Consider the following 25268-nt stretch of genomic DNA (forward strand, 5'->3'; position numbering starts at 1 on the left):
ACTGGAGCTGATTCATTAATAAACTATCACTATCCAGACTGTGAACTAGCAGATGTGACCCTGGGGCAAAATGTCACAATTATGTGAAATAGTGAACAAAAAAAACATTGTCAACTTCCAACTTTGTTGACAACATGATTATCTCCACGTCCTATTACGGTACATCACGCCCTCTTGTGGTCGGATTGAAAACAAGTTAACGCATGGTCATTTGTGTAACTTCTAAGTGAAGAAAATAAAAAGGTCCAATCCAAAGATTTAAATGATCTTTGTTTTTAATTGTTGAATGCATTTGTGTATGATAGGACACTCACGAAAATGGAGACAGTCTGTCATGTAGACGGGAGACATTCCCAATTTCTCTCGGAGCTTACGCAACCCACATTACTGTTGTTGTTTTTTTTTTTAATAAGTGACACCTTGATAAATAAACTAGCTTTCCCTTAGACATTCAGCATAATTAACACCATTATTGTTTGGGTACAAAAATAAAACCCAAATGAGCTTGATCACAGGGCTGTTGTTTCCTTTTTCTCAAGAGCACAGAACACTAAAAAAACAAGAAAAAACTGATACTGGTTAGGCGGGTGTAATTTGAGGATGAACCTAAAACGCGCAGCGCAGCCTTTACAGGTCAATTTGATTTGACCTTTTTTCAAATGCACTTTTTATTTTATCGTGTCTTTTTTTTTTTTTTTAGATAAAGACAATCCTATGGGAATCAAGTCCGATTATTTTGAGAAGTGAATAATTTGTTCAGAATAAAAATTAAGTTTGAGAAAAAAAAACAACTCAATACTTTGCCTCCCCTTCCTGTTTGAAGCCTCGTTGTGTTCGTAAGTTTGGCGTCATCCGTCTCACCATGTCAATTTCTATCAATTTGACTTCAATCATGACATTTATTAGTCCTTCCAAAATGAATTCTCTCATTCAGCTCCTGTTGTTGAACAAAACTGTTGTTGAGCAAAACCAAAAAGACAAGGTCACGAAGTTGACCTTGAGAGGTTAGCGTGATTTTAGCTTCATCCAGAAATTTCCGCCCAAAGCCAAATAAACCAACAGACATGTTGTGAGTATCAGAAGTCGCTTGCCACAAAAAGTAACATCAAAAAAAAAAAAAAAAAAAAAGGTCAAGAGGAGAGAAGTGTACCTCTGAAACAACCCTTCCAAGCGCTTTTTAACTTTTTTTGACACTCCCTCGGGCCACGGCTGGCTGCTTTTTGCGGCTGCCTTGCTTGTGCTTTTCTCTCTCTCTGGACTCGAATGACGGTCGTCACTCGTTCTGCCAAAAACAACGTGAGCAAAACCACCGACACCCAAATGACTTCAATTCAAGTCTGTGTGTGTGTGCATCCTGTCTCTCTCTTAACATATAGAGTGCGCCCCCAGTTGACACGGAGGCAGAGCGCCAGCTAGTCACGTTTGGCATCTCGGCACTCCCGCCATCTGCCGAAGCCCCGCGAGGGGCGGAGGCATCGCCCCCTTTGGAAGGAGTTAGCCTGTCTTCCCCTTAGCAGGTTTCAACTCCCTTCATGAGCTTCAACTCTTTCCATCCGTCCGGCTTCATGTTGAGATTTGGTTTTGGAGACGCAGATACACACAGAGCAAAAAGAGTGGCAGAGAGATAGAGAGAGAGTAAGAGAGAGAGAGAGGGAGAACGAGAGAGAGAGAGAGAGAGAGAGAGAGAGAGAGAGAGAGAGAGAGAGAGAGAGAGAGAGAGAGAGAGAGAGGGAGCGAGTATTGTGATCGATCCGACGTTGGCGGCGTTTTGCGTGTTGCGCTCTCAGCCCATCTCCTTCCACTGCCGGTAGAAGTCGGCGATGTTCTTCAGCTCCATGCCCGCTGAGCTCGCCGCCTGCACGGCAGACTGGAAAGAATAAAATAAACTTCAATTACATGCACACCGTGGAATATGACGTTTGGGGAAAAAAGGAAGTCAAATATTTGGGAAAAAAGTATTGGGTTTTCATTTTTTTAAAAAAGCTGTATATTTGAGAAAAATATATTTTGGGTGGGGGGCGTTTGGGGGTTTCACTTATTTATTTTCAACATTTGAGAGAGAAAAAAAAAAAGTTATATTTTCAAGAAAAACTTTCAACTTATTTTTTTCCTAACAAAAAATAGTCTATTTCACCCCAAACAAGAAAAACATTTTGAGAAAAAAGTTGTATCCAAGAAAATTATATTGTCTTTTTAAAAACTTTTGGGAATGTGAAATTGTCTACATATTTTCAAATGTGTATGTTATGGAAGAAAAACACCCGACCTTCATGGCTGCCGAGCGGCCGCACAGTTGGTCCACCGGATGCCCGGTGAGCAGGGTGACCATGCCGGCCGTGTCGTCGTCGATGCTCTGGGAGACGGTGAGCTGGCGGCAGCTGTCCACCATCTTGTACAGATGCCTGCCAGACACGCAGAAAGGGTGCGCTCGCTGAGTGGGCAGTTACCAACGCGACGTCATCCGCTGCCAAACGGTGGCAGGGAATATGGCCCAAAACCAAACGAATCATGCGACCTACCAGGCATCCAGGTCCTGCCGTTTGAGCTTATCTCTTTCAAAACTTCGCCCCGACTCCCTCTGGCATCGGATATACCTGCGACATGAACGAGTCATGAGGACAACAAGTCACGTTGCACCGTTTGGAGTTTTTCACCTAAAATGGCTGCTTCCAACCAAAATACTTGATTTCCTGTTGACTGTCAGCCATGAGATCTTGAGACTTTTTCGTGCAAGCAGCGCACTGAAAGTAATCTTTTCTCATTTCCCCGGTGGCGCTACTGAGCAAGTTTTGGATGTTGGCGGTTGGTGTTTGTGAGCCCTAAAAGCAAACACTTTCCATGCTTGTTGAGGGCCCCCGAAAAGCTAAAGCATTTACCAGTAGCCAATATTACCTGTCGCTGTAAATAGTGAACACACGCCCACCTGTTGCCTTTCCGAAACTCTGACTCAAGGAAGCGGATGCCGTCTCGCGCACCGGCATTTTCCTTCTTCAGGCGGTCCAGTCCGTCGATTACTGTGAGACACAAAGAGCACGTCACCTTCACGTTAGCTAAATATTACTTAATGCATAAAATTCCCAAGCACTTTGCCGTGAGAGATCGTCGGGTGTGCTGCTGAAAAGGATCCAATTCCACTTTGGTGGTCCCAAAACGATGACTTGACTACAAATGAGATCTCCTTGTTCATCTACCTATGACGTATAGCGGGCAGTGTACTGTGCTCAACCACCGTATTGCCATTTTTATGCCATCACTTCTTTGTGGGTTTTGGACAGAAGGGTATTTTGCTCACACCCCCAAAAAAAAAAAATCAATATCATGATAAAGTTCACATTTTAATGTGATGAATTTCATGTTTTAACACAGGTTTAACCTCCTGTAACGCTTGCCGACCTGTTCTGGGTATGATGACGATGAAGCAGCCGCTGGCGGCCAAATGTCGGATGAGGCCCAGGTGCTGGCAGAGGGCGGCGGCGTCAGGCACCAGGTAGGGCGACATGGACGACTGCGCCTTGGGCTGCTGAAGGCTGCCTTCCAGCTGCGACACCTCCAACTGCCACACACGGCCATCGTTGTGCCACAGTACAAAAAACAAAACAAAAAAAAACCCAGCATGGCGGTCAAACCTGGAGTCGAAGCTGAGCCATGTCCCGCATCAGACGATTTCGGCGGGCCTCCTCTTCAGCCTGAAACAACAAGCAAATATTCCTCTTAATGTTGGGAAGTTGCCACTAGTTTTTGATTACTTGGGAATAATTTCAATATCTGGCCCAGAGTGGATTTTGGAACTAAACTAAAGGAACTAAAAATATGACGTTTGGATTGACCAAAAGTGGCCAGCATAGAGCCAAAAGGTATAATTTGGTGTAAACAAAGTATTACTGAGGGCAAGTGTTTGAAATGACAAAACCCAACAACTAACACTTTCTTTGGGACTTTCATTACATGTGCATTAACAGAACTAAAGCAGTTCAAAAAAAAAAAAGGAAAGTGAGGTGGACACAAATGTCCGAGCCCATAGGGTGACATTTTTAAAAAAGGAAGAAAAGGGGTCCAATTTTGCACAAGACTTGCTGTTTGCATCCACGGCGGTCCCTCACCATTCGAAACTGGGCCTTGGCCTGCTGCAGCAGGTCGTCGGCTTGCGACTGGCTGACGCTGGTGAAGATGCCCGCCTCCGGGTTGAAGTGCAGCACGTTGCCCTGGAGACTGGTGAGGAAGTGGCCAAAACTGCGGATGCAACACACGCGCACCACGCACTGGAGGAGGAAGGTGGAGAAAAAAATAAAGAACAAAAATAAAGAACAGACTTTCATGACACACGCTCGCTTGTGTGGGAGCTACAGCGGTACCTCTACTTACGAAATTAATTGGTTCTGGAAGAAATTTCTGAAGTAGAAAATTTAGTAGTAGTTTTCCATGTAAATCCGTTCCAAGCCCTCCAATATTCAGACAAAAATGTTTTATAAAGCATAAAAATGCCTCAAAACGTGTAACTAATACATGTTACGATTGCACAATAAATGAGAGTTGTGTATAATGTAAAAACACAAAGGACAGAGTAAGGAATAAAAATGACGGCCGTTTACCTTTTAATTGCTGTCCTCAACGCTTTTTGCCCTCTTTGGTTCATGTTCTCTCTCAGAGGTGTTTTTTGCCTGGCGTTTTGTTAACGAACTGATTTAATAACGTGGCGACTGTCGATACATTACGGTTATATCCTTTGGCGAGATCAACCAAACGCATTCCTTTTTAATACTTTTCTACTAACTCTTGCTTTGTTTGTACGAACAAAGACGAGCGCGGAACAAATTCAAGTCGTATCTCAAGGTACCACTGTACATATTTGTATTTTCTATGGTGACAGAAGCGGGACGTAGGGAATGCCTGTACCTCCTGCAGGGGGCTGAGGGAGGCGCTGCGGCGGGCAAAGTCCAAGCGGCGGTGGGCGACGGCAAGGGCGGGCAGGTGCCTCAGCGCCACGTCCTCGGGCAGCAGCAGCGTCTGGAGCAGGGCGGGACGCTCGCACTCGCCCAGCAGCTCCGTCACGTCCGGGCTCAAGTCGGCCTCTGCCAAGCACAGCCATCACACGCCGCCTCAATTTGGGCCGGAAAAAACCCCCAGTAGATAGAGGGACACACTAATCTGCATTTCAAACACGTGACGTACACTTGAACTGAAACAGGGGCTCATCTTGTTCTTATTCGTGTCAAGTCAAGAAATGCGTGTCCAGTCACGCAAAGGCTGAAACGTATCCACAACTTCCTCCTGTTACGCGCGTTTGATTTAAGAACGCGTTTTACACTGCTTCAAGAGAACACACACGTGTCTTATACTGTTCTCCGCTCTCACTTGCTGCCGACGGCGCGAGGCAGAAGATTTGGCCGTAAAAGCGATATGACGCTCAGGATCGTGTGCAGCACCGACCTAACTTGATAATCCGCCATTGCACTTGCTGTAAAACGTTGGCGTGTTCGTGCAGGGGCCTGACGAGCTCCATCTAGCGGACAAAGATCGCAAGGACATGGTTCTGCGCAACTCCCGACACTTAAAAGCATTGACCGTTTTCATGAAAAAGAAAGACTACAGTGTACAGTCAGCAAAATGCTGTCGGATTATCATGACTTTGTAATGGACCAATATGGGCCAGGCGCCAGTTCGGTATCTGTCAAGTTCCTGCGGGCGCCGACTCACCAGCTTCAAGCATCTTGTTTCCATCTGGCAGCAGGTTGAGCAGCACAGACAGGCGGTTCCAGAGGCTCTGGGAACTCTGCACCGAGAGGACAGCGGGAGTCGGCGCGGATTCGCCAAAGCGTCGGCCGGGGGAAAAAAAGGGGAACCGCGCTCACCTGCGCGCACATGAGGATGATGTCCGTGTTGGTCCTAAGCCAATCGATGAACACCTTGACCACCTGGATCAGGCCCTGATTGGTCAGGATCTCCAGTTTCTCCAGGAGCGTCTTCTCGCTGTGCACCGACGGGGCGCTGTGCTGGCTCCCTTCCGAGTCAGATTCCAAGTCTGCGCCAGAAAAATTCGCTTTGATTTCCATCGGGAGACGAACAAAGCATCGGCAACGTTTACCGTGGCCCATTATTGCACCGTGTCGGGTCGCCTTACAGACGCTGGCCCGATCAAGACAGCGTCAATGAAAAGTAACACGTTGTTGCTTTTTACCCAAAATATGGTTGTATTAATCAATCAAGCCATTTTAGCACACATTTGCTGTTTAGGAAAGTATGCGTGTGGCTATTTTGAGAAGCTGCCTCGTCCCAATTCACTGACTGGACCTGGAGCGCTGCTACACGCAACTCGCGTGAATTTTGGCCACAGAAACTAATAAATGAATGAAATGCTCATCCACTAGGGGGTGCATCGTCAACTTGAACAATCTCTGACTGAAGTTATGAAAAAAAGGGGACATTACCGTTTTCGTTGATGCCATTGGGGGCACTGGGGGTCACATCGGAGGGTGATTGACTGGCAGCGGTGGGGGTGTCCCGTGTGGCCGAGTTGTCGGCGGAAGGGAGCCCGGCGGCGGAGGATGAGGAGGAGGAGGAGGCTGCTTGAGGCCTGAGCAGCATGTTGCTGAAGGTGGGCGCCAAGCGGAAGCAGCGCTTAGCCTGGAAGAGCTGCGAGGACATGGCCTGGAGGTTGCTGCTGATGCTGGCGTCGCTGGCCCCCAGGGGCCCATTGGTGACGGGGAGCGTTTGGCTGCCGCCGCCGTCGCCCTTGGCGTCCTCCTCGCCGACGTCCCGCCGCTCCCGAGTCTGCGCCTCGTAGTTTTCCGCCTCGCCCATGTCCTCCAGGTCCGAGCGGGACTCCTGGCTGTTCATGTCCGAGTCCGTCTCCACGTCGAAAGCCGTGCCGCCCTCTTCCTCCTCCTCGGAGCCACTCCCCCAGCAGCCCTCCTTTGTCTCCTTCTGGTGGGCGGCGGGATCGGGCGGCGCGGCGGGCGAGGGGCAACCGGCGGAGGCGGGGCGCTCCCTCGCCGCGGGGGCCTCGTCGTCGTCCTCGTCTTCGTCGTCCTCGCTCTCGAAGCCCTCGCTCAGGTCACTCTCGTCCTCGCCGCCGCGGTCCTTGCGCCGTCGGCGCATGCGTGACAGGCGGGCGTACTTCTTCTTCTGCTGCTTCTGTTTGTCCTGCTCTGACTTGTGCTCTTCTTTCGCACCGCTCATCTTCACAGTGGCCTCCCCCCTCTCCTCCTCCTCCTCCTCCTCTTCTTGCTCCAGGGAGCCATTCTGCAGAGGACGCTCGCCCAGCCCGTCGCCTTCCTTCAAATCCGGGTCATCTACACGAGACCAAAGACAAACGCCGGATGACTTTAGTGACGAGAAAAGACTCACAGGACCGTCATTTCAGTCCGCATTTTTAGCCGTTACTTCCTCCAGTATGCGTGAAAAGCACAAGAGGGCAGATTGTACACTGGTACCCTAATTTACAAGCGCCCCAACTCTTGGTTGAAACTTGTGACTTATGACGAAGCTTCAGTCACACCGCTACCGCACGATGGCAGCAAACTTCACACTATCCGGCCACCCTAAGTTCATGTTGATTATCTCATCATGAAAGTAAAGGTACCTAAAAGTTTGGGGAAAGGCTAACGGTTTGCTTCACTGCCACCTACGGGACTGGGCCAATGATTTATGTATTTATTTGCGGACGGACACAGCTGGAAGGCAAGATCAGGTTTGTCGGTATCATTAAGTCAGGTATGCGCCACTAAACGAGAGGAGTTGAACCCAGTCACAGTCGTTCGGTGGAAGTGAATGGACCTCACCTGTGGCGTCGGTGTTGAGCGGCGGCACCTGGCTCTCCGCCTCCTCCAGTTCCGCCTGCAGCCGAATGTTCACGTGGTTCACCAGATGGGAGAAGAGCGCCAGCGTAAAAGCGATGGACGCGCTGTACTGCTTTGAGCCTGCAACACAACCAAAATATGCATTGACAGTAATCATGCACCTATTCGCTATTCACAAATTCACAGATGCATTTCGCTTCTTTTGTGGAACATAAAGTCAGTGATTTTATATATATATATATATATATATATATATATATATATATATTTTTTTTTTTTTTTTAATTAAACTCAGTCACGGCTCTCTTTTTGTGCTTTTTGCGATGCCTTCAATTGCCACAAGATGGCGCCAAAGCCCTGACTAATGAGTAAGTAGCAAATGCATGAAGGAATTAGTGCTGACTGTTACATTACACTTCATCTGTCAGGCACCTGCTGTTTTGCATTTTTCATGCAAAAAAATTTTTTTATTTTTTTTTAAATGGCTGAGCAGTATAATTACTGTGTGGTTTTCACTTGTGGGAAAGGAGAGCCAAAGTTGCCGATGCACTTTTCAGCCATTTAATGAACACAAAGCGGACAATATTTATTCACAGTTGAGAGGTTGCTATTGTGCGGATTTGGACAATTTCAAGTTAAGCAAGGTCTCGAACTGATTAACCCATGTGTTAATTAATGTGATAATTGATTAGCTGTGGCGCCTATACAGTCAATAATAACCTCTCTCTCTGGTTTCATTGGTCTCACCTCCTCTCTTGAGGCTGTGCACCACCATCAGGCACGTCACCACCATCTTGAAGACCAGAGCGTCGGGCAGCACGGCACAGGAGCCGTCGACGGCGTGCTGCTGCTGCTGCTGCTGCTCCTCGTCCTCCTCGCTGAGCGAGTGGCGTGCGCCGCTGGCGGCGGCGGCGGCATTGTGTCCGTGCGACGGCGCCGACGGCAGGTAGAAGAGCACCAGGTTGAAATCCTCCAGCACCGACTGGCACAGTGACGTCAACTCAGACTCCATCATGCTGGAGGGACACATGGCGAAAACGTTTACAACATTTACTAAACGGATTCTGGATGATGTCAGAAAACTAAAAGCGCTTAAGAATCGATTACAGTTGTTTGTTTGCTCTAGCGCCAATTTTGTAACCATGTTTCATGGGTGTTGACAATACACGGCAAGATGTGCGCCTTGATTGTAGTACCATGTTAAACATCATGTCCGGCAGAAAAGTGACTGACACTAATATTTGTTGTTATTGTGACACCTAAAATTATAAAACAACACAAACAAGACATAGAAATTAATTTGTTTGCAGATATACAATCACCAAACACACTTTTGACTACCTACTGCGACACATATTTTGTCCATAGCAAACGTAGACTACTGTGTCATGAGTGTAAGGTGCCTGAACTTGTCCAACGCGTTGTCATTTCTCTCCTTTGTACTCGTGACGAGCCAAGACCCACCGACTAATCTTTATCTTCTACTCAAAAGCGGTGTTGATCTCATCTCCAAAGCGATGCAATTCCGCCATCTACGGGGATCTGATCGTCATTACAGTGGTGGACAAACCAGAATTTCACAGACAAGCTGGGCTAAGACCCTCTTCCACACGGACCCCTTGAAAATACGGTACTTAGAGAATAAATATGGCGGCAGTAAGTGGTTGGACTTCAGTTGTCGAATATAAATCAATCAAGCCCAAAAACAAAAGGACTGGGGGGGTGGTACCTGCAGTCCATGTGGCAAGTCTCACCTGTTCTTGGGCTGCAGCAGACTCTGCAGGTACATGAAGCTCACCAGGAGACGCTTGATGTCTCGGGATCTGCAGGAAATGCACTTATGAGTATAAGGGGGGGAAAAAACATCATGTCATATTCATCATATTTTAGTTCAGCTGATTGTGTAGATTGAAAACAAGGAAAGAGGCCAGTTCCAGATGTTCACGGAAACTTTAAGTAGGGTTCCGTTCCATTTACTTTGAAGACAAGCGGCTTCCTGCTGTTTCTCGAGTGTAATGGGAGGTCACATTCAATCTTGAAGTCATTACAAGCTTGGAAGTCCCTCGGGTACCACTCGACAGTAAAAAACATTTGGTCATTAACTTGTTCGTTAATGCTTGACAAAGAAATTGCGGCCCAATAAATGATCAAGTGCGTCTGTTCTTCAAAGGGCCAAAACTACGGACAATTTTGAATTGCTTGCATACAAGTACGATGGGTTTTCCACTGACTTTATTTGTACTCGTATTTCAATGGGAAAATGAATTATTTGGGATCTATTCTAGTCCCCCCAAAAGACAGATTTTTTGTCATAGAAAACTACTGGAAAAAAACCCCAATGGAAATTGTTTATTGAATGGGACAGTTAAACAGAAAAAAAAGAACAATCGCAACTGAATTGACTGCCAGAAATTTTCAGACCCTCTATTACCCTGAAAAAAATATAAATAAATTCCCGGGATTGAATGGCTGGACTGTGAAAAGACAAGTAAATTCGTCAATGGCAGTGAATGAGTTAAGAGGCCAACCCGACTCCAGCACCTGCTGTCCCTCACTAAGGAACACGCCTCTTGAATGCACACAATCTCATTTCAAGAGAAAATGACGATCAAGATAGCAACGCTGCCACACGGCGAGCGTCCTCACCTCTGTCGAGACGGCGACAGCTTCTTCATCTCCTGCTTCTTCACCTGCTGGTACATCTTGGCCGCTTTGTCAAAGAGGCGCTTCAGGTTGCCATAAGCGCCCTCGAAGGGGCTATCGGATTGGATACTTTGGAGGCGGGTAAAAAAAAAAAAAAAAACACAACATAGAGGTCTCAGTCAAGACGCAAGACAAGACGCAAGGGCCCCGCGTGGGGAGCGCCACTCACCAGCGTAAGTAGTAGTAGGTTGCCTCCACATTGTAGAACTTGCTTCCGGCCAGCGTCCCCAGCTGGTTGAAAGGCATCCCTGGAGGAGCAAAGGCGGTTAATCCTTCAACCGGCCAAACGCACACGCACCCCACCATCGGGCCACATTTGAACACTTTCCCTCCGTTACGATAAATGTCAGCAAAGCCAGGTGGGCCGATCGCGTCATTTTCAGCTGCTCCTATCTAATTTTCCTAATTTCTGAGAACAAGAATAAAATAGTTTATGTTGATAGTTTCAACAACGGGTAATTTTTCATCCTGTATTTTTCTGGTTGCTCAGTCATTATAATTAATCTACAAACACCTCAGGCATTACCATAACTCAAATCTTGTCAAATAGGTCCATGCCTTAAGACAGCGCACTCACCAACGTGCGGCATGACGGACAACGCCTGGTGGTAGAACCTCTCGGCCAGATGCTCCGCCTCCACGCCGGCCAGCTCGTTCTGGTAGCGCGCTGGGGAGGAACAGTGACATCACGACTTATTTGATACATTAGGATGCTTTATTAGAAAATACTTTTAATGGCAAATGAAAGTGATATCAAAAAAAAAAAAAAAAAATTGCTATGGCGAAATGACAAGAGCCGACAAAAATCGGTCGTTCTGCGTGACACAAAATGGCAACATTGTGGAGCAAATGCCAAAAGTGAGTTCCTGACATTACGGAAGCTCAATAAGATCGTTATTACTCATTTATCCAAGAGACTGCTTATGTGCTGCTGTCTTGGTTAGCAAAAGAGTTCCAACTACTACCCATTTTCTAACTTCCTCAAGGCGGGAGGGGGTGTGGGCTATTTGAGAAAATGCAAAAACACTTGTGGGTAGGGCTGGATATTAAGAACTTCATGATCTGATTCAACTACAATTATTGTGATTCACTTTGATTTTGATTCCACTCAACATTGACTGAAAGGCTTTGATCTCAAATCAGTCAGACCGAAGACTCAAAATTGGCCTGAGGTGTGAATGTGAGTGCAAAAGCTTGTTTGTCTGCACGCTTGGCTGCGATTGGCTGGCCAGTTGCAACTGGCTCCAGCTCAGCCACGGGCCAAACGAGGGCAAGGGCAAGGACTGGCGATTTGCCGGGGTAGCTACCGAGATCGCCCAGGTAGACCAGGCAGCGGTGACAGGCCATCTGCGCCCACTCCATTTCCTTGGGGGAGGCCGACAGCGCCTTCTTCCGGCCTGCGGGCGACATGGAAACACCGACTTAGCGGGCAGTCGGTAAAAGAAAGATATGCATAGTGGTGCGATTAGAAGGATTCAACCGCATTTGGACACTACTCACAAAAAGTTTGTGACATTGAACTGTGGGGTGAAACTGCCCTTTAACCTCTACAGGTCAAGTTCATTTGACCTTGGGTCAACTTTGGAAAGCACATGCCAAGCCTTTCATGTTTCTGCACAACTTGCCGCTCTCGAACAAACGTCATTGAGATGTGTTGCGGTTTACTCAAAAGAAAAGTACTTTGCATTTTGTCCCCTGACCGCGCCCGCCCGCCCCCTGTCCGTTTGCGCGACTGCTGACCGATGAGCGGGTCGGTGACGTGCGTCCAGTCGATGCAGTCCTGCAGCTCCAGCTGGTAGTGCGACTGGACATAGAGCAGCAGGTGCTGGTAGAAGCCCACGCCGGCGATCAGGTGCGTGCGGTAGGCGCACTCCAGGACGCTGCGGCTGTGGATGTGCTGAGAAGACACAGGGTCCCGTCACAAACGCATAGAGGAAGGCGCAAAAGGTCGTAGGGCATCCAGTGTTGCCGGGCTACGACGCGCTTCATCGTTCGCGCTCGACATTATGCGGCGCATTTTTGAGTCAGGCTCGACCGAACAAATACACTTAACTGCGTATACACAGTCACATTCGTTAAATGTACGCAAATCTTTTTTTTTTTTTTTACGGCAGGGTGAGGGTTTCAAAATCATAATTTATTACGACTAAAACGTAACGGCACCTGTGGCCATTGCACACGAGAACCACGTTACCTTCTTGTTGGTCTTGATGACCTGGATGACTTCGTAGTAAACCTTCCTCCACAGCAACTCCTCCGCCTTGCGGCCATAGTCCACGGGGTGCAGAAACATCAGCTTGACGCACAGCTCCCTCAATCTGAGCACACCACCACCAGGAAGTAGAACAACTCCGTCAGGGTAGGAATGAGCTGCGACTGGTTAAGCCCACCATTTTTCAAATACTTGACACAAAAATGCAAGGACAAACATCATCGTTGCTTGTAGATTTTTTTTGGGGGGGGGGGGATAGTCACTTGAAGTTGCAAAATTGGCAACATGGAGTAGCCTTAGCCAAAGGTAGCTTTGTGCATGCGCTATTCATCTGCAGTCTGGACACAGACGAGTGAACATCTCTGGACGAAGTCCACAAGTCTTCAATAACAGCACAAGTAGCAGGACAATATCTGCCGTTTTTTTCATCGTTTGTGTAGTTTGACAAATAATGTCGGTTTGCTTTTTATTCAAAACAGTTGGGAATTTCACATCTGGTTTGGGTCGGACCGGTGTTGCAAACGTACTTGTTGCGCAGGCTGATGTTCTCGGGCTTGAAGACCTCCCTGTACGACGCCTTGCTGCCGATGATGACGTCCAGCTTGTGCACCGACTCCACCACCGCCCTGCGGAGAAGAATTTTTGCAGGAGGGGGGAAAAGGAAAAAAAAATCATCTCGTTTCACACAAGGGCCGTCACCGTATTGACCACACTAAAAGTGCCTCGATATCATTGTGGTCTTGTCTCTGAGTAAGTTAATGAGCTGATGTGCTCCTAATATGTAAAGCGTATTATTATCATCATCATCCTATCTTAAGACTCTTATGAGCTGCTTTTGTATACTTGTCTAAGCAGACGTACCTTTAGATGTGCCAGGCATTTAAAACTAACACGAAACGTGAGAAATGTGGTTGGTGCAATAATTTTCTCAATGACAGTCCTTAGCATAAAGACGTTGGGCAGAAATTGGTGCAATTTCACCGGTTTTACAGAGCCGTAACTTTTGGGGAGGTTTTGAACAATTGTGTCAGGAAAACGATTCTTCTTTCCCTCTCATAATGTGACTGATCTGTATGACTACCAAGGATGCAAACCAACTCATCTTTGAGATTGATCTTGCATCCCTAGCTCAACTATGGAGATGACAAGAAAGTGCTTGGCTGCTTGACGACCATTGAACGAGGCGCGTGAATCGTAATAAAGACAGCGAAATGTCCTCTTGAATTGGCTTCAAAGCGATGTGGCATCCGAGCGCAATCACGTCCAAGGCACGGCCTCGTCGTTACCTGTACAAGCGCTTGATGAGAAGGACTTTCGCCTCCGGTTCGCTGTCCTGTCCAGGTCCGCTCATGACCACTTTGGAGTCAGCGACTCTTGGGTGAAAAAGGGCCCACTCGTCACGTCTTTGTGTCGGCTACCCCGGGCTGGTTTGGCTCGTCGGGCTGGTTGGGCTTGCCCGTCGCTCGTCTCCCGCCGGTAGTGGCAACCGTGTTGTTAGCCGGCTAGCGCGGTTAGCCTCCGAGATGTCTCGTTAGCTCGTCTCACCTTCCTGGCCCCGCCGAATCTCGTTGCCTTCCTGTCGGCCCCTCCTCCACCCATCCGTTGTGGGCTGCGGGCGAGAGGTGCCCCGTTACTTAAGCTTGTCCCGGTCAGCGAAAACGGTCTGGCGTGCCTCTTGTGCCGAGCTCCGTCGCGGCCAGTGCGACGAACGCGGCCATTCTTCCCCTACAGGAAGGTTTCGCCGTCGGCGTGTGCTTATCGCGAGATTTGGGTGAACGCGCGAGGCTACAACGGCGGGTTGCCATATAGTAATCGCTTTCAATCCGCAATAAAAACAGGGACCGGGGAGGAAACGCCACGTAGAATTTTCCATTTCGAGTACAATGCGTTTATTTCATGGCTAGGTGTGTTGACGCTGTTAGGTGATGGGTTTTTTTGTAAAAATGTTGCTATTTAACGTCACCAAGTGGAACGCAAACTCCTGAGATCACATCTCCGGGTTGCCAAGTACGAAGAAATCCGCCTGCCATAACAGGCAAGTGGAAGGAAACTACTTGTACAAAGTAGCATTCAATACATTTATTGAATGAATTTCTTAAAAGAGCGAATACATGATTTCTGTTACACCAGAAAATAAATATCATGGTTGGATGGAAGTTTTAACGTACTGACATTTTTAAAAGAAACTTTAAGGTGTGGCAGCTGCTGGAGTTTCGCCAGGGGGCGCTACAAAATATCCATCCATAAATACTTAACACATAACAGACATTCTATTATATTTTGATTAGTAGTGTAGTCTTTTTGCACAAAGTGCTACGAGAGCGAATAAAACTGTTCTCCTCCTGTGTGCTTTGTCTTTTTTTTTTTTGTTTGTTTTGTCTTTTATCAATCATGTGCAGCACTGCCTTACAACTGTGGTTGTTCAAATTGAGTTAAGTTTTAACTAAATTATATCATTATATTTCGACGAGAGACATTTTATTGTTTTAAAACCCAAACCAGAAGTTGCATCATCGTTTGAAACACCAGAGATAAATCAACCCATCAATAACTCTATACTTTGTCATCCATCCATTTTTCCCTTTCAAAGTGACTCATCTGGGTGGGACGGCCCGCCTGGGTCCGCCCGCCCTCTGCTGGAGAGCCGCCACTGGTTTCGATGTGATAATTTCCAGGGTTTTATTTTATTTTATTTACTTTTTTTCCAACCTTTACAGCGGCTGTTTGCCAGTTAAGAATAAATCTGCAGTGTACCAGTTAATTCTATTGTATTTTCTAGGAAAATCAATGCATTCTATCATCTTACACCAACACCGAAGTTTGTCTTTAACTGTTTTGAGCCACTTTGCTATTTTTCAGCATTCAGAAATTCAAGTGTGCAATTATAATGGCGGGTTGCCAGGTTGGAGTTAATCTTCAATTTACCATTTGAAAAGAGTGATGTAGTAGGAAACTCTGCATTTTAAGTAGAATTTTAATTAAATGACTTTTTCCCACAAAATTACTGGATTTTTGTTACATCCTCAAATTATTTTTACTTTGCTTTTTAAATATTTTGCTTTCTTTTTTTTTTTATCCTTCCCAAAAATTTAAAATGAGCAAAAATCCAAATGAATGTTGTTTGAATAGCTCGAGTGTCCACATGAAGGAGTCCCCGGGCCGTTTCACATGTGACGATGACATGAATATTGTAGGAGAATATGAATACTGTTTGCTGCATCTTGTCACCCAACCTGCTGCAAATGACTTTCAGGATGTTTTCTTTCTTTCTCCCCAGATGGGACTGTTGGGCCACCATCTGGACAGACACAGCATTCATGGACTCGAAAAGATTGGATTGCTCAACTTGACGAGCCAAATATAGATGCTCGTGCTCGTGATAGGAACTAGAAGTCAATCCCCGCCACGCCGCCATCCCCACTAATGCGCTTGTTTGATTGGCACGTGAAATTGCCCAAATTGTTGGCGTCCTTGTGGCTGCTGCTGCTGCTGGCCTGAAGCTCATCAGACGCCCAATCAGTCAACATGTGATGAAAACACCTGTGCGGACAACCTTGAACATTCAAATGGAGGGCGGCCGATCCCCTCAGGACAGATTTTGCATTCCCACATGCAGCTTCTTCCCCACCCTGTTTGCCATTCTTGCAAGATGTATTTTTTCAACAAAGTTGCTTGTGACATTTAAGCATAAATATTCAACATTCATTTTGCTTCACCTTTACTACGGACTTATTATTGATCAATTAGTGAGTGTTTCGAAGTTAGATGACAAGAACGTGTTTTGGGCCGAATAATAACTGATTCCCCGCGTACACCACCTATAGCCCACAGAGTATTGTCAAATGAATGCTAGCACGATATTGTTTTTTGGGGAAGGTAGAATTTGTGTACTGGGGTCAGGTGATATCTCACTGCGTGGCAAATGCTTGCGAAGGTAGCGAATGTCGAATTCGTCAACTTTTCTGGCGATTGTTGACGCAAACCGGGGGGTTGCCTCGACATTCGTGACATTTAGCGACGTTCACCGTCGAAGATGGATTTCGATAATATGTTTGCTGTGGTTTGAATTAAAACGTTATTAAAATAAAACTAGAAAAAACAAATGAATAAAAATGTCAATTTTTGTCAAATGTAAAACCTTCTTAGATTATTCAAATGGCATAAAAACACCTGTTTTCATCAAGAATAAGGCAAAGTATAAACATTAAAGAGGGCACAACAGCACACCAGGTTAAGAATTTAATAATTTATTAATTAATTTATTTCATTTCTACCTCCAGATTCACCCGCCCGAAAAATATAAATTTCCGGTGTATTCAAAAGAAAATAAGAAAAGAAAAACAAAAGAAGGAAAGTAAATTCCGAAGGATCACGACGTCGTCATCATCAACTGCACGTGCGCCGACCCCATCAATCAACAAAGCCCAAATATTATTATCAATATTATTCATATTATTGTTATTATTGTTATGACAGCAATAAGGAAATCATCAGAACAGCCACATTCATGTACAGCACTCTTCCACGGCACTCTTCCAACAATATACACCAAAAAATATCCGTTCTGTCCCCAAAAAACAACAAGAGTGGAGGCATATGGGGGCAGGGCTGTTTGGATTGGGGAGGGGGCTCGGGGGGGGGGGGTTATATGGCTTGTCAAAAGGGAGGAGGGGCTGGGAATGAGTAAATAAGTGAGTATAAGATAAGAGGGAGGCACACTTAGTTAGTATTACGAAAGAAAGCAATGTTCACCAAAAGATCCCAAATAATGAGTCAATATCGTACATCGGGGTTGTCGGAATAAATATAGATCTCTGGATGACAACCCGCAACCAATCAAGTGGAAGCCACATCTGATTATGGACCAATCAAATCAAATCACCTGCTTGTATTTACAATACCCCCCCCACCCCCTCCCCAAAAAAATGCTAGAAAAAAAGGGTCGCAATTTTGACAGATGTTTTTTTTTCTCTCTCCACATTTGTGTTAGAACGACCTCAATCGGTAGAAAGAGAAGAAAAACCTGCGAGAGACTGGAGGGAGGGTGGGGGAGGGGGGGCGAAAAATAACTGTACACTCTGCATCTTATTACAAACAAACGTAATATACATAGCGTATACTGTAGATATGTACACATACACACACATTCATTCCGGCTCAGGTATATCTCACGCTGAGGAATCTCTCATTTGGAGGAATCTCTCGTTCTGAGCAGTCCGGGGGCGCGGGGGGGGGGGGCTGATCTGTTTTAGGAACGCCCCAATTCCCGCAAGGAAAACGTCCAAAGTTCATCGACGTGGAGTATAAAATAGCAATCCTCTTGTTTGTAAACAGAGAGCTCCATGGCGATGGCGTCGTGTGCAAATTTTGGGGGAGTCTTTTGGGATGAAGGGGACACAAACACACACACACACACGAGTTTGTCCCATTTGTGTGTATGTGTGAAGAGCGGGCAAGATTGTCTCCGTAAGAAAAAGGTCAAAAGAAAAAGAGATCAATCAATAAAGAGACTCTGGAAGATTTGAGATGATGAGTCCTTCTATTACTGTAAGAATAAATAAGAGCTGGAGTAGTAGTACTAGACAGGAATAGAAAAGAGTGGATAAAAGTGTCGGAAAAGTCGGGAAATGGCGACCAATCCTCTGTGGATGATAATTTAAAAAGACTACAAGTGAGAGAGAGAGAGAGAGAGAGAGAGAGAGAGAGAGAGAGAGAGAGAGAGAGAGAGAGAGAAAAAGATAATAATAAATGCTTTGAAAATAAATAAGATTGAACCCTCCTGTTATGTCCTGGGCGGGTCAATTTGACCCAAAAGTGTCAGAAAGGACAAAAGTCACATTTTGCTTGTTGAGAGGCAAGCAGGAGACATTTCATACCAAAAGACAACTTTCAACTCTTGCGTCAAATTTGGGGGTCCTGGTCACAACTCACCAAAACTCAATCAACTGGGAAAGTTAAACTAAAAAATAAAAATAAAAGCCTACAGCGGTTTCAGCAATCTGCATGCAATTGGACGGACACGTGTGTCATAACAGGACGCACCAACAAGTCTCGAGGACCCATGACCACAAGGCCGCCATTTGGCTTGCAGGCACACTTTTGCGCTGAATTACAAGGCTTGCATTTTGGCAAATTCCTTCGAGCCACTTGACCCAAATGAGCCCCAATCGGAAGCAGGTATCTTGCACAGAAGGGCCAGCTTGCATGACCAACGGCGTCTAGTGTGGCGTCAAAGTTTGACCAGCATTTCGTGTTATTTTCAAAAACATCAGAAGAAAAAAAACAATTTGCCCCGTACACGAAATGAGGTGGAATTTATATCATAACGGGACGAACCAAAAACAGGAAGTCTGCAATTTTGGTTGGAAGCAGCCATTTTGGTCAAACACCTACTTGGAAATGGAACCAAATGAGTCCCAATCTAGCTCCAAAGTTTAAAAACAAAGAACAGCAAAAAAAAAAAAAAAAAAGTCCCAGATGGCTGTCCCACATATCAATGCAATATTTGGTGGGCATGTCCATCATAACACAAAACAGTCACAGAGACTCATGCCAGCCAGAAGGCTTAAAAGCAGACATTTTAGGGACAAAGTCCACAAAAAAAGGGTCCTGGAAAGTTTGAAAAAGACGAGCCCTTGACACCAGTCTCACTGACAGACATGAAAATGGGAGGACAAGTCGATTGTGACAGGACGCACCAAAAAGTCTCAAGGAGCGATGCCCCAAAATGAACACGGAGTTCGCCATTTTGGTTTGTGGTGTCTCAACATGAATTGCAATTGGTTGAACTTTCAAAACATAACAGGAGGGTTTAAGAGAGGTCAAGCACCTTGGAAATACAATACCCACAATGCACCTCCACTCTCTCGTTCAGTCCTTTCCTGCATAGTCATGCACAAATTGTCCTGTCCTACCACCAAATTTAAAAAAAACAAAAAAAGGAAGAAAGAAAGAAAGCGAGGACCATGCCACAGTTCCTCACATGGTCCGCTGGGGTTCCGGACCGTCCTTAGAGCACACAGACCGGGACCAGTGGCCCGCGTTCTCCCTTTGTCAACCAATGGCGTCACGGGAAAGCGCACGCGACATTTGGCCGTGCCAGCCCGCCGCGTGACGCTGTTGGCGCATCAGCCAGTTAGCTTCCATACTGTCCTCCATGAAGCTTTGCGAGTGGCTGAAGAAACACAGGGGTAGGGGGGTGGGAGGGTGGATTGGTCATACGGTCATTATACGAAGCATCCGTCACCCCCAAAATATAAAAACTACTCTAGTGGGTTTGAGCTCCATTCTGAGGCTTGGTTACCTGAGTCCCAAAGGTTATTTACACTCAATTGTGCCGTGTTGTGGTATACTTTGGAGCCAAGAACCATTGGCAAGTTTAGCAGCTGTGATTTGTAACCAACGTAGGAGTAGGGGCTAAGAATTTCAAAAAAAGAAAAAAAAAACCTAGTCGTAGTAGCTATTTAATGTTTTTTTTTTTTTTTTTAATGATAATAATGTGGGTGGGACATGGTTGGCGGTCGCCTGGGGATCAAAATATTGGGAGTGGGCGCTGAAAATTAATCAAACGAAATAAAAATATATACAATATGGTTGGGTTTTAGTTTTAATTTCAGAGTACTGTAGAAGGATATTTTGCCAAATTGATACTTTCTCATTTTGGCTGACTTGTGCATTGCCCAGTAAGAACTACAGTGGCCCTTGATGGTCCAAAAGGCGCAAGGGAGGCAGCACTACGTGAACGGTTAAGTGATCCCTGGCCTTGACAACGCACACCAGGCAGATGCTAGACAGGCCCAAGCCAGGATTTTTTTCTCTCCCGGGACTAAGGTGGGGGCTTGACTGAGATCTAGGAGGGGCTGAGAAATGTCGTTTTCGATTTTAATGACTTCACGTACTTGAGAGGGTCTCTCGTTTTTCCCAATAAAAGCATGATATACACCGCAAGTGTGGAACTGCCAATGTGGAGTCAACATTTTTTTTTTTTTCCAACTTGTTGGAACATATTTGCAAAGTGCGTTTGAACGTATCGATAAAATGCCAGCTAAATGCTAAATATATAGCACTTTTTCCCATAATGCCACGGGATATTGACTTACCCATGCGCAAGTAAAAGAAAAGGTTTTTAACATTTGGCCTACATTATACCAATACGTTCGAATATTAAGTGAGTAAACACTGTTTATTAGTATTTTTTAAGTTTTTTGTTTGTATTTTTTTTTGTCTGCAGTGCATGATTTCCATTTGGTGTTTTTTTCCCCATAATGCGCAAGTGCAAGTCAAGACACCATGGCGTTATGGTAAAAAAACTTTTTTTTACCATAGTTTTTAGCATTTAGCTGACATTTTATCAATACGTTTGAACGTACTTTGTAAACACATCCGAAAATAAACTCACCTAATGCGCATGGAACTGAAAGACTCACTCCGCCCCTCCCTTCCCTTCCCTCATAGCAATTGTATTGGAACAGAATGGCTACTTGTGGAATTTTTCATATTTTTAAACTTGAAAAAAAATATAAAAATAAATAGGTAAATAAATAAATTGCTGGGGGGGCTGGACAGGCGCTAGACAGATTTCTGACAGGGCTAAAGCACCCCCTAGCCCCAGAGTAGTGCCGTGTATACGCCCACCCCCATTTACCCGGAGCGCCCCTAGAGTGTGAAGCTACAAGCAACAAGTCAATGACAAGACCAACATGTGACATGTTAGGAACGAGACAGAAAAAAAAGCACATTCTACATTCTATTTTTTGTTGGCCATTGAAGTCAATTCAAGCCGGAGTTAATGATGTTATTTTTGAACAAAAACAAAGTGATCCCAAAAGCGTGAGAATTTTTGGAACACATTAAACCCATTAAAGAAGTGAAAAAGCTGACACAAACATCAAAGTCCTAGAAAGTCTTCCCATGTGTAGTTGACAGTTTCTTTTTGGAGGGAAACTATCATCCAATATTTTCTATTTTGGTGCTCAGGCCAAAGCCCCGTCTAAGATAAAAGTAGTGCCTCAGGCACCGTTTTGTGGCATCTTGGTCCCAAAGAACTACTGCCTCTACTGTATGTTGCGGGGAGGGGAGGAGCTTCATTTAGTCAGACCGTAACACTATCTATTATAAAAGTAGTGCTTTGGCACCATCTTGTGGCATCTTGGTCCCAAAGAACTACTGTCTCTACTGTATGTTGAGGTGAGTTGAGGAGCTTCATTTAGTCTGGCTGTACTCATGGATTTTTTTTTCCACATTGGTGAAGTGACGCCACTCTCATGTGAAATCATATTCTGCTTGGCGCCCCCTAAAGGCTTGGGCCAGCAATGCCCAAAGTGAAAACTAAACGGACAAATAAATCAGATTATTTTTTTTTTTTTAAAGGCAAACAAGACACATTTGACATAACAGGATTCACAAAGACATCAGAATGAAACAAAAAGCACAGTGAGGACAGTGGGCCAGTCACGCACACACACAAACGCACACCCAAACGCACGCCAATTGCACCATTTGTTGTTTAGCACCAGTTTGGGTTCTGATATTGAGAAGAGAAAATGCTCGGAAAAAGCAACGCCCGTCAGCCAGCGGTCAATCAAACAGGGCAGGGGGGAGAGGGGGGCGGGGCTCTTACTGGCCAAGCTCAAGGCACCGAGGACCACTCGAGGGGTGAGACTCATCCTGCAGGGAAAAGTGTGCGTATGTGCGAGTGTGTCGCTATCTTGTCCGGCAAGAGCGCAAAGTTGAGGAAAGCCCTTTGATTCGTGTGTGTGTGTGAGTGTGTGTGTGTGCAGGAAAAACCCTTTCAGACCACCTCTCTCTTTTTGATCTCTTTCTCAGTGTTGTGTTTTAGCCCCCTGGGAACCACCCCCCCCCCACCCCGGGACGGTGCCAGGTGGTCCAGTCGCCATGGAGCTCTCGTTGGGGACTAGGGAGGGCGGTCGCGAGAAGACGACGACGACGACGACGACGAGGCGACGGGGAGGGGTCGAGGGCCGCTTCCTCCTCCTCCTCCATCTTCATCATCGTGGCTTTTCACACCGGGGTCTGCTGAACCCAAGGAGGAATGCTGGGTCTCCTAGCCAGATAGACAGAAAAGGGGGAAGGCGGGGGGCGAGGCGGGGCGGGTGGGGGTCGTGGGGGGTGGACGTATAGAAGAAGAAGAAGCCATTCAATGACCGATGAGAGGGAGGCGAGCAGGCGCAGCACACGGGGAGCAAAGGACGGAGGAGCGGAAAGTCAAAGAGGAGCCATCGGGGGGTCGCAAACAAGCAGACAGACAGAAGGAGAGAGAGAGAGAGCGAGCGAGCCAAAGAAAGAGAGAAAGAGAACGAGAGAAAGCGGAGAGAAAAGGAGTTACAAATGCCGATGGATGGAAAACAACACCCACAGCAACACAGCATCGCAACTAGCCAAGAATAAAACAAACAACCAACAATTAACACGTTACACTCGAGACACTATTCAAAAAAACGTTTTAAAATTTTTTTTTTTTTTAATTTAAAGCGGAAATCAACCCAAACATATTTTTTTCAAGAATATGTTCCCAGCAGGCCCACTAGTTGAAACAAGGCATTCTGATAAATACTCCGTATGTGGAATAAGAGTTAAATCCAGCCGTTTTTAGCCATCTCTGGGGGCAGCCATTTTGTCACTTCTGTCGACTGAAAATGACATCACAACTAGCCGGGGTTCAGGTAACGACCAATCACGGCTCAGCTTCAGAAAACAGCCAAGCTGTGATTGGTTGTTACCTGAGCCCCGAGTAGTTGTGATGTCATTTTCAGTCGACAGAAGTGACAAAATGGCCGACCCCTGAGATGGCTAAAAACAAGTGCATTTTGCTGCTTAACTCATATACCACAAACGCAATATTCATCAGAATACCTTGTCTCAAATAGTGGGCGTGCATAGAACATATTCTTGAAAAAATGTTTGGGTTGACTTCCACTTTAAATGCATTTCTTTATGGTTTTTATGTTTTATTTTTTATAATGTGTTGATTGTAGTTCATTTAGTTAAATTATTTTCCTCTGTCTGCGCTTTTGTAATTAAACGTAATTGAATGCTATTTGTTAAGCTTTCCCCCTTTTTGAAAATTTTACTTTAATTTTATTCAAATTTGATCAGTCTAAATTCTCAGTCCTTGCGGTTCTACTCATCAGCAAAGGTTGACGACGATTCACCTTGAATCCAAAAGAATTTCAGTATGACATTTTTGGGGTGGAGTCCTTTCTTTATGCCTGGGTGGGTGTGTCTGTTTCAGTTCTTTTATATTGCAGATTTGTTTTATGTTATTACAGTTGTTCCTCTATTCTTTTTTTTAATGGTTTGACCAATATTTTTGCGTTATCCATTGCTCTTGCTCGTTATCAATATAGTCTCCGTTTTAAAATGTGTTTGTCTTATTTTAAAAGTGTGTTTAAGGGGCTTTAAATCAGATGTAAGTGCCTTGAATGCTAGAAAAACTCATTCGCTGCCATTGATGACTATAGAAGTCAAAGGGACATTTTTTTTTTTTTTTTACCTGGGCTGGCAGTGAATGAGTTCAATCAGGTATTTCAACATGGCAGATTTCACTGGGGTGGTCTGGAGCGATGGAGGGGCGATTCATTGTATTCACCAGAATATGTGTTTTGATTAGAGGTGGCACATATAATGGATTCTTAAAAAAAATAAAAATAAAAAATACAACAACAAGGCAAGAGGGAGAAGGGTTTGGTTCCTATTTACTGTAAGGGAGAAAACTGTTTTGAAATGATTAATCTCGATCTATTTTTTTTGTCACAAAAACCTGGCATTTGAACAGGGGTGTGTAGACTTTTTTATATCCACTTTATGCAACATAGAGCGTCGGCTCTTACGCATCGATTACTGAAGTATTTCTCTTTGGAAGATATATTCACCGTCAAAAAAAAAATATATGTGGTCGTCGTTTAGAGGAAGACAGAAAAGTACTTGAAGGCGGCTTCAGGATTGCTTCTGATGCACAGCAGTGTGGGATGGAGGGAGGACATGGGGGGGTGGGGGCGGGTGGGGCGGATTTGCGAACAGCGGAGAGAAGGACAAGCATCACAGTAAATCATCTGATGGCGTGTGAGTGCGTGTGCGCGTGTCCCTTGCCTTCAACAACAAAAACAAGAGAGCAACTCAATGCAAAAAAAAAATAAAAAATAAAAAATACTTTCTCTTCTCAATCAGAACCAAACAAACTGTTTTGCTCAACACAACAAAGAGAGCTTTTAATGCACAATGTGTGTTCGGAGGTGGCGCACACACGTGCATTAAAGGCGAGGCGCCAAGCAGCTGAACAAAGACACGACGCAGGCCCGCTCGCTGGCTGGCTCGCTTGGAATGTTTACGGACATCCTGCCGGAAAAACAAAACAACAACAAAACAAAACAAAACTTACCCACGTGAGCGTCACACTCTGCGGGGGGGGAGTAGGTAGGGCAGGGCGGGGGCGGCGCGCCGCTCTTTGTTTATTAGCACAAAATTGTTTTTATACGACTACAAGTACAAACAAAAGACAAGACAAGGTCACATGACCACCAAACACACACATGGTTTGA

The 25268-nt window shown here is 45.6% G+C and overlaps 2 protein-coding genes across 13 annotated transcripts in view; both read right to left on the reverse strand.

Moving 5' to 3' along the window:
- Nucleotides 1-257: 257 nt before the first annotated feature.
- smg5 (SMG5 nonsense mediated mRNA decay factor) lies at nucleotides 258-14481 on the reverse strand. The gene is made up of 22 exons (XM_086037267.1): nucleotides 13998-14481; nucleotides 13239-13337; nucleotides 12694-12817; nucleotides 12240-12396; nucleotides 11807-11896; nucleotides 11077-11166; nucleotides 10669-10747; nucleotides 10443-10568; nucleotides 9551-9619; nucleotides 8544-8812; nucleotides 7779-7916; nucleotides 6426-7289; nucleotides 5850-6019; nucleotides 5695-5770; nucleotides 4894-5069; nucleotides 4101-4259; nucleotides 3627-3686; nucleotides 3394-3553; nucleotides 2924-3014; nucleotides 2520-2594; nucleotides 2267-2402; nucleotides 258-1867 (listed from the first exon to the last, which is right to left on the reverse strand). The coding sequence occupies exons 1-22, from the start codon at nucleotides 14060-14062 to the stop codon at nucleotides 1784-1786; spliced, it is 3357 nt and encodes a 1118-aa protein (XP_085893393.1). The 5' UTR covers nucleotides 14063-14481; the 3' UTR covers nucleotides 258-1783.
- Nucleotides 14482-16942: 2461 nt separating this feature from the next.
- The window catches only part of syngap1b (synaptic Ras GTPase activating protein 1b), a 77980-nt gene continuing 69654 nt past the window's right edge, over nucleotides 16943-25268 (reverse strand). For 6 of the 12 annotated variants that reach the window (XM_086037108.1, XM_086037109.1, XM_086037107.1 and 3 more), the window contains one exon: nucleotides 16943-19885. In XM_086037108.1, the coding sequence (XP_085893234.1) occupies nucleotides 19765-19885 (121 nt within the window). In that variant the 3' untranslated portion in view covers nucleotides 16943-19764. Of the gene's footprint in view, nucleotides 22775-23572; nucleotides 24679-25148; nucleotides 25207-25268 lie in introns of those variants that run through there. The other 6 variants (XM_086037099.1, XM_086037103.1, XR_015087732.1 and 3 more) reach the window with 5 other exon arrangements.

Source organism: Filicampus tigris, chromosome 8 (assembly GCF_054856515.1).
Source record: "Filicampus tigris isolate MCC_2025a chromosome 8, RoL_Ftig_1.0, whole genome shotgun sequence".
Classification (NCBI taxonomy): Eukaryota; Metazoa; Chordata; class Actinopteri; order Syngnathiformes; family Syngnathidae; genus Filicampus; species Filicampus tigris.

Excerpts from the sequence above, each read along its gene's own strand:
- smg5 (XM_086037267.1), bottom strand. The coding sequence starts at position 14,062 with ATGAGCGGACCTGGACAGGACAGCGAACCGGAGGCGAAAGTCCTTCTC. Across the intron at positions 10,748-11,076 it reads GTCCGTCATGCCGCACGTTG|GGATGCCTTTCAACCAGCTG; the intron begins GTGAGTGCGCTG and ends TTGCTCCTCCAG. Across the intron at positions 3,554-3,626 it reads TGGCTCAGCTTCGACTCCAG|TTGGAGGTGTCGCAGCTGGA; the intron begins GTTTGACCGCCA and ends CGTGTGTGGCAG.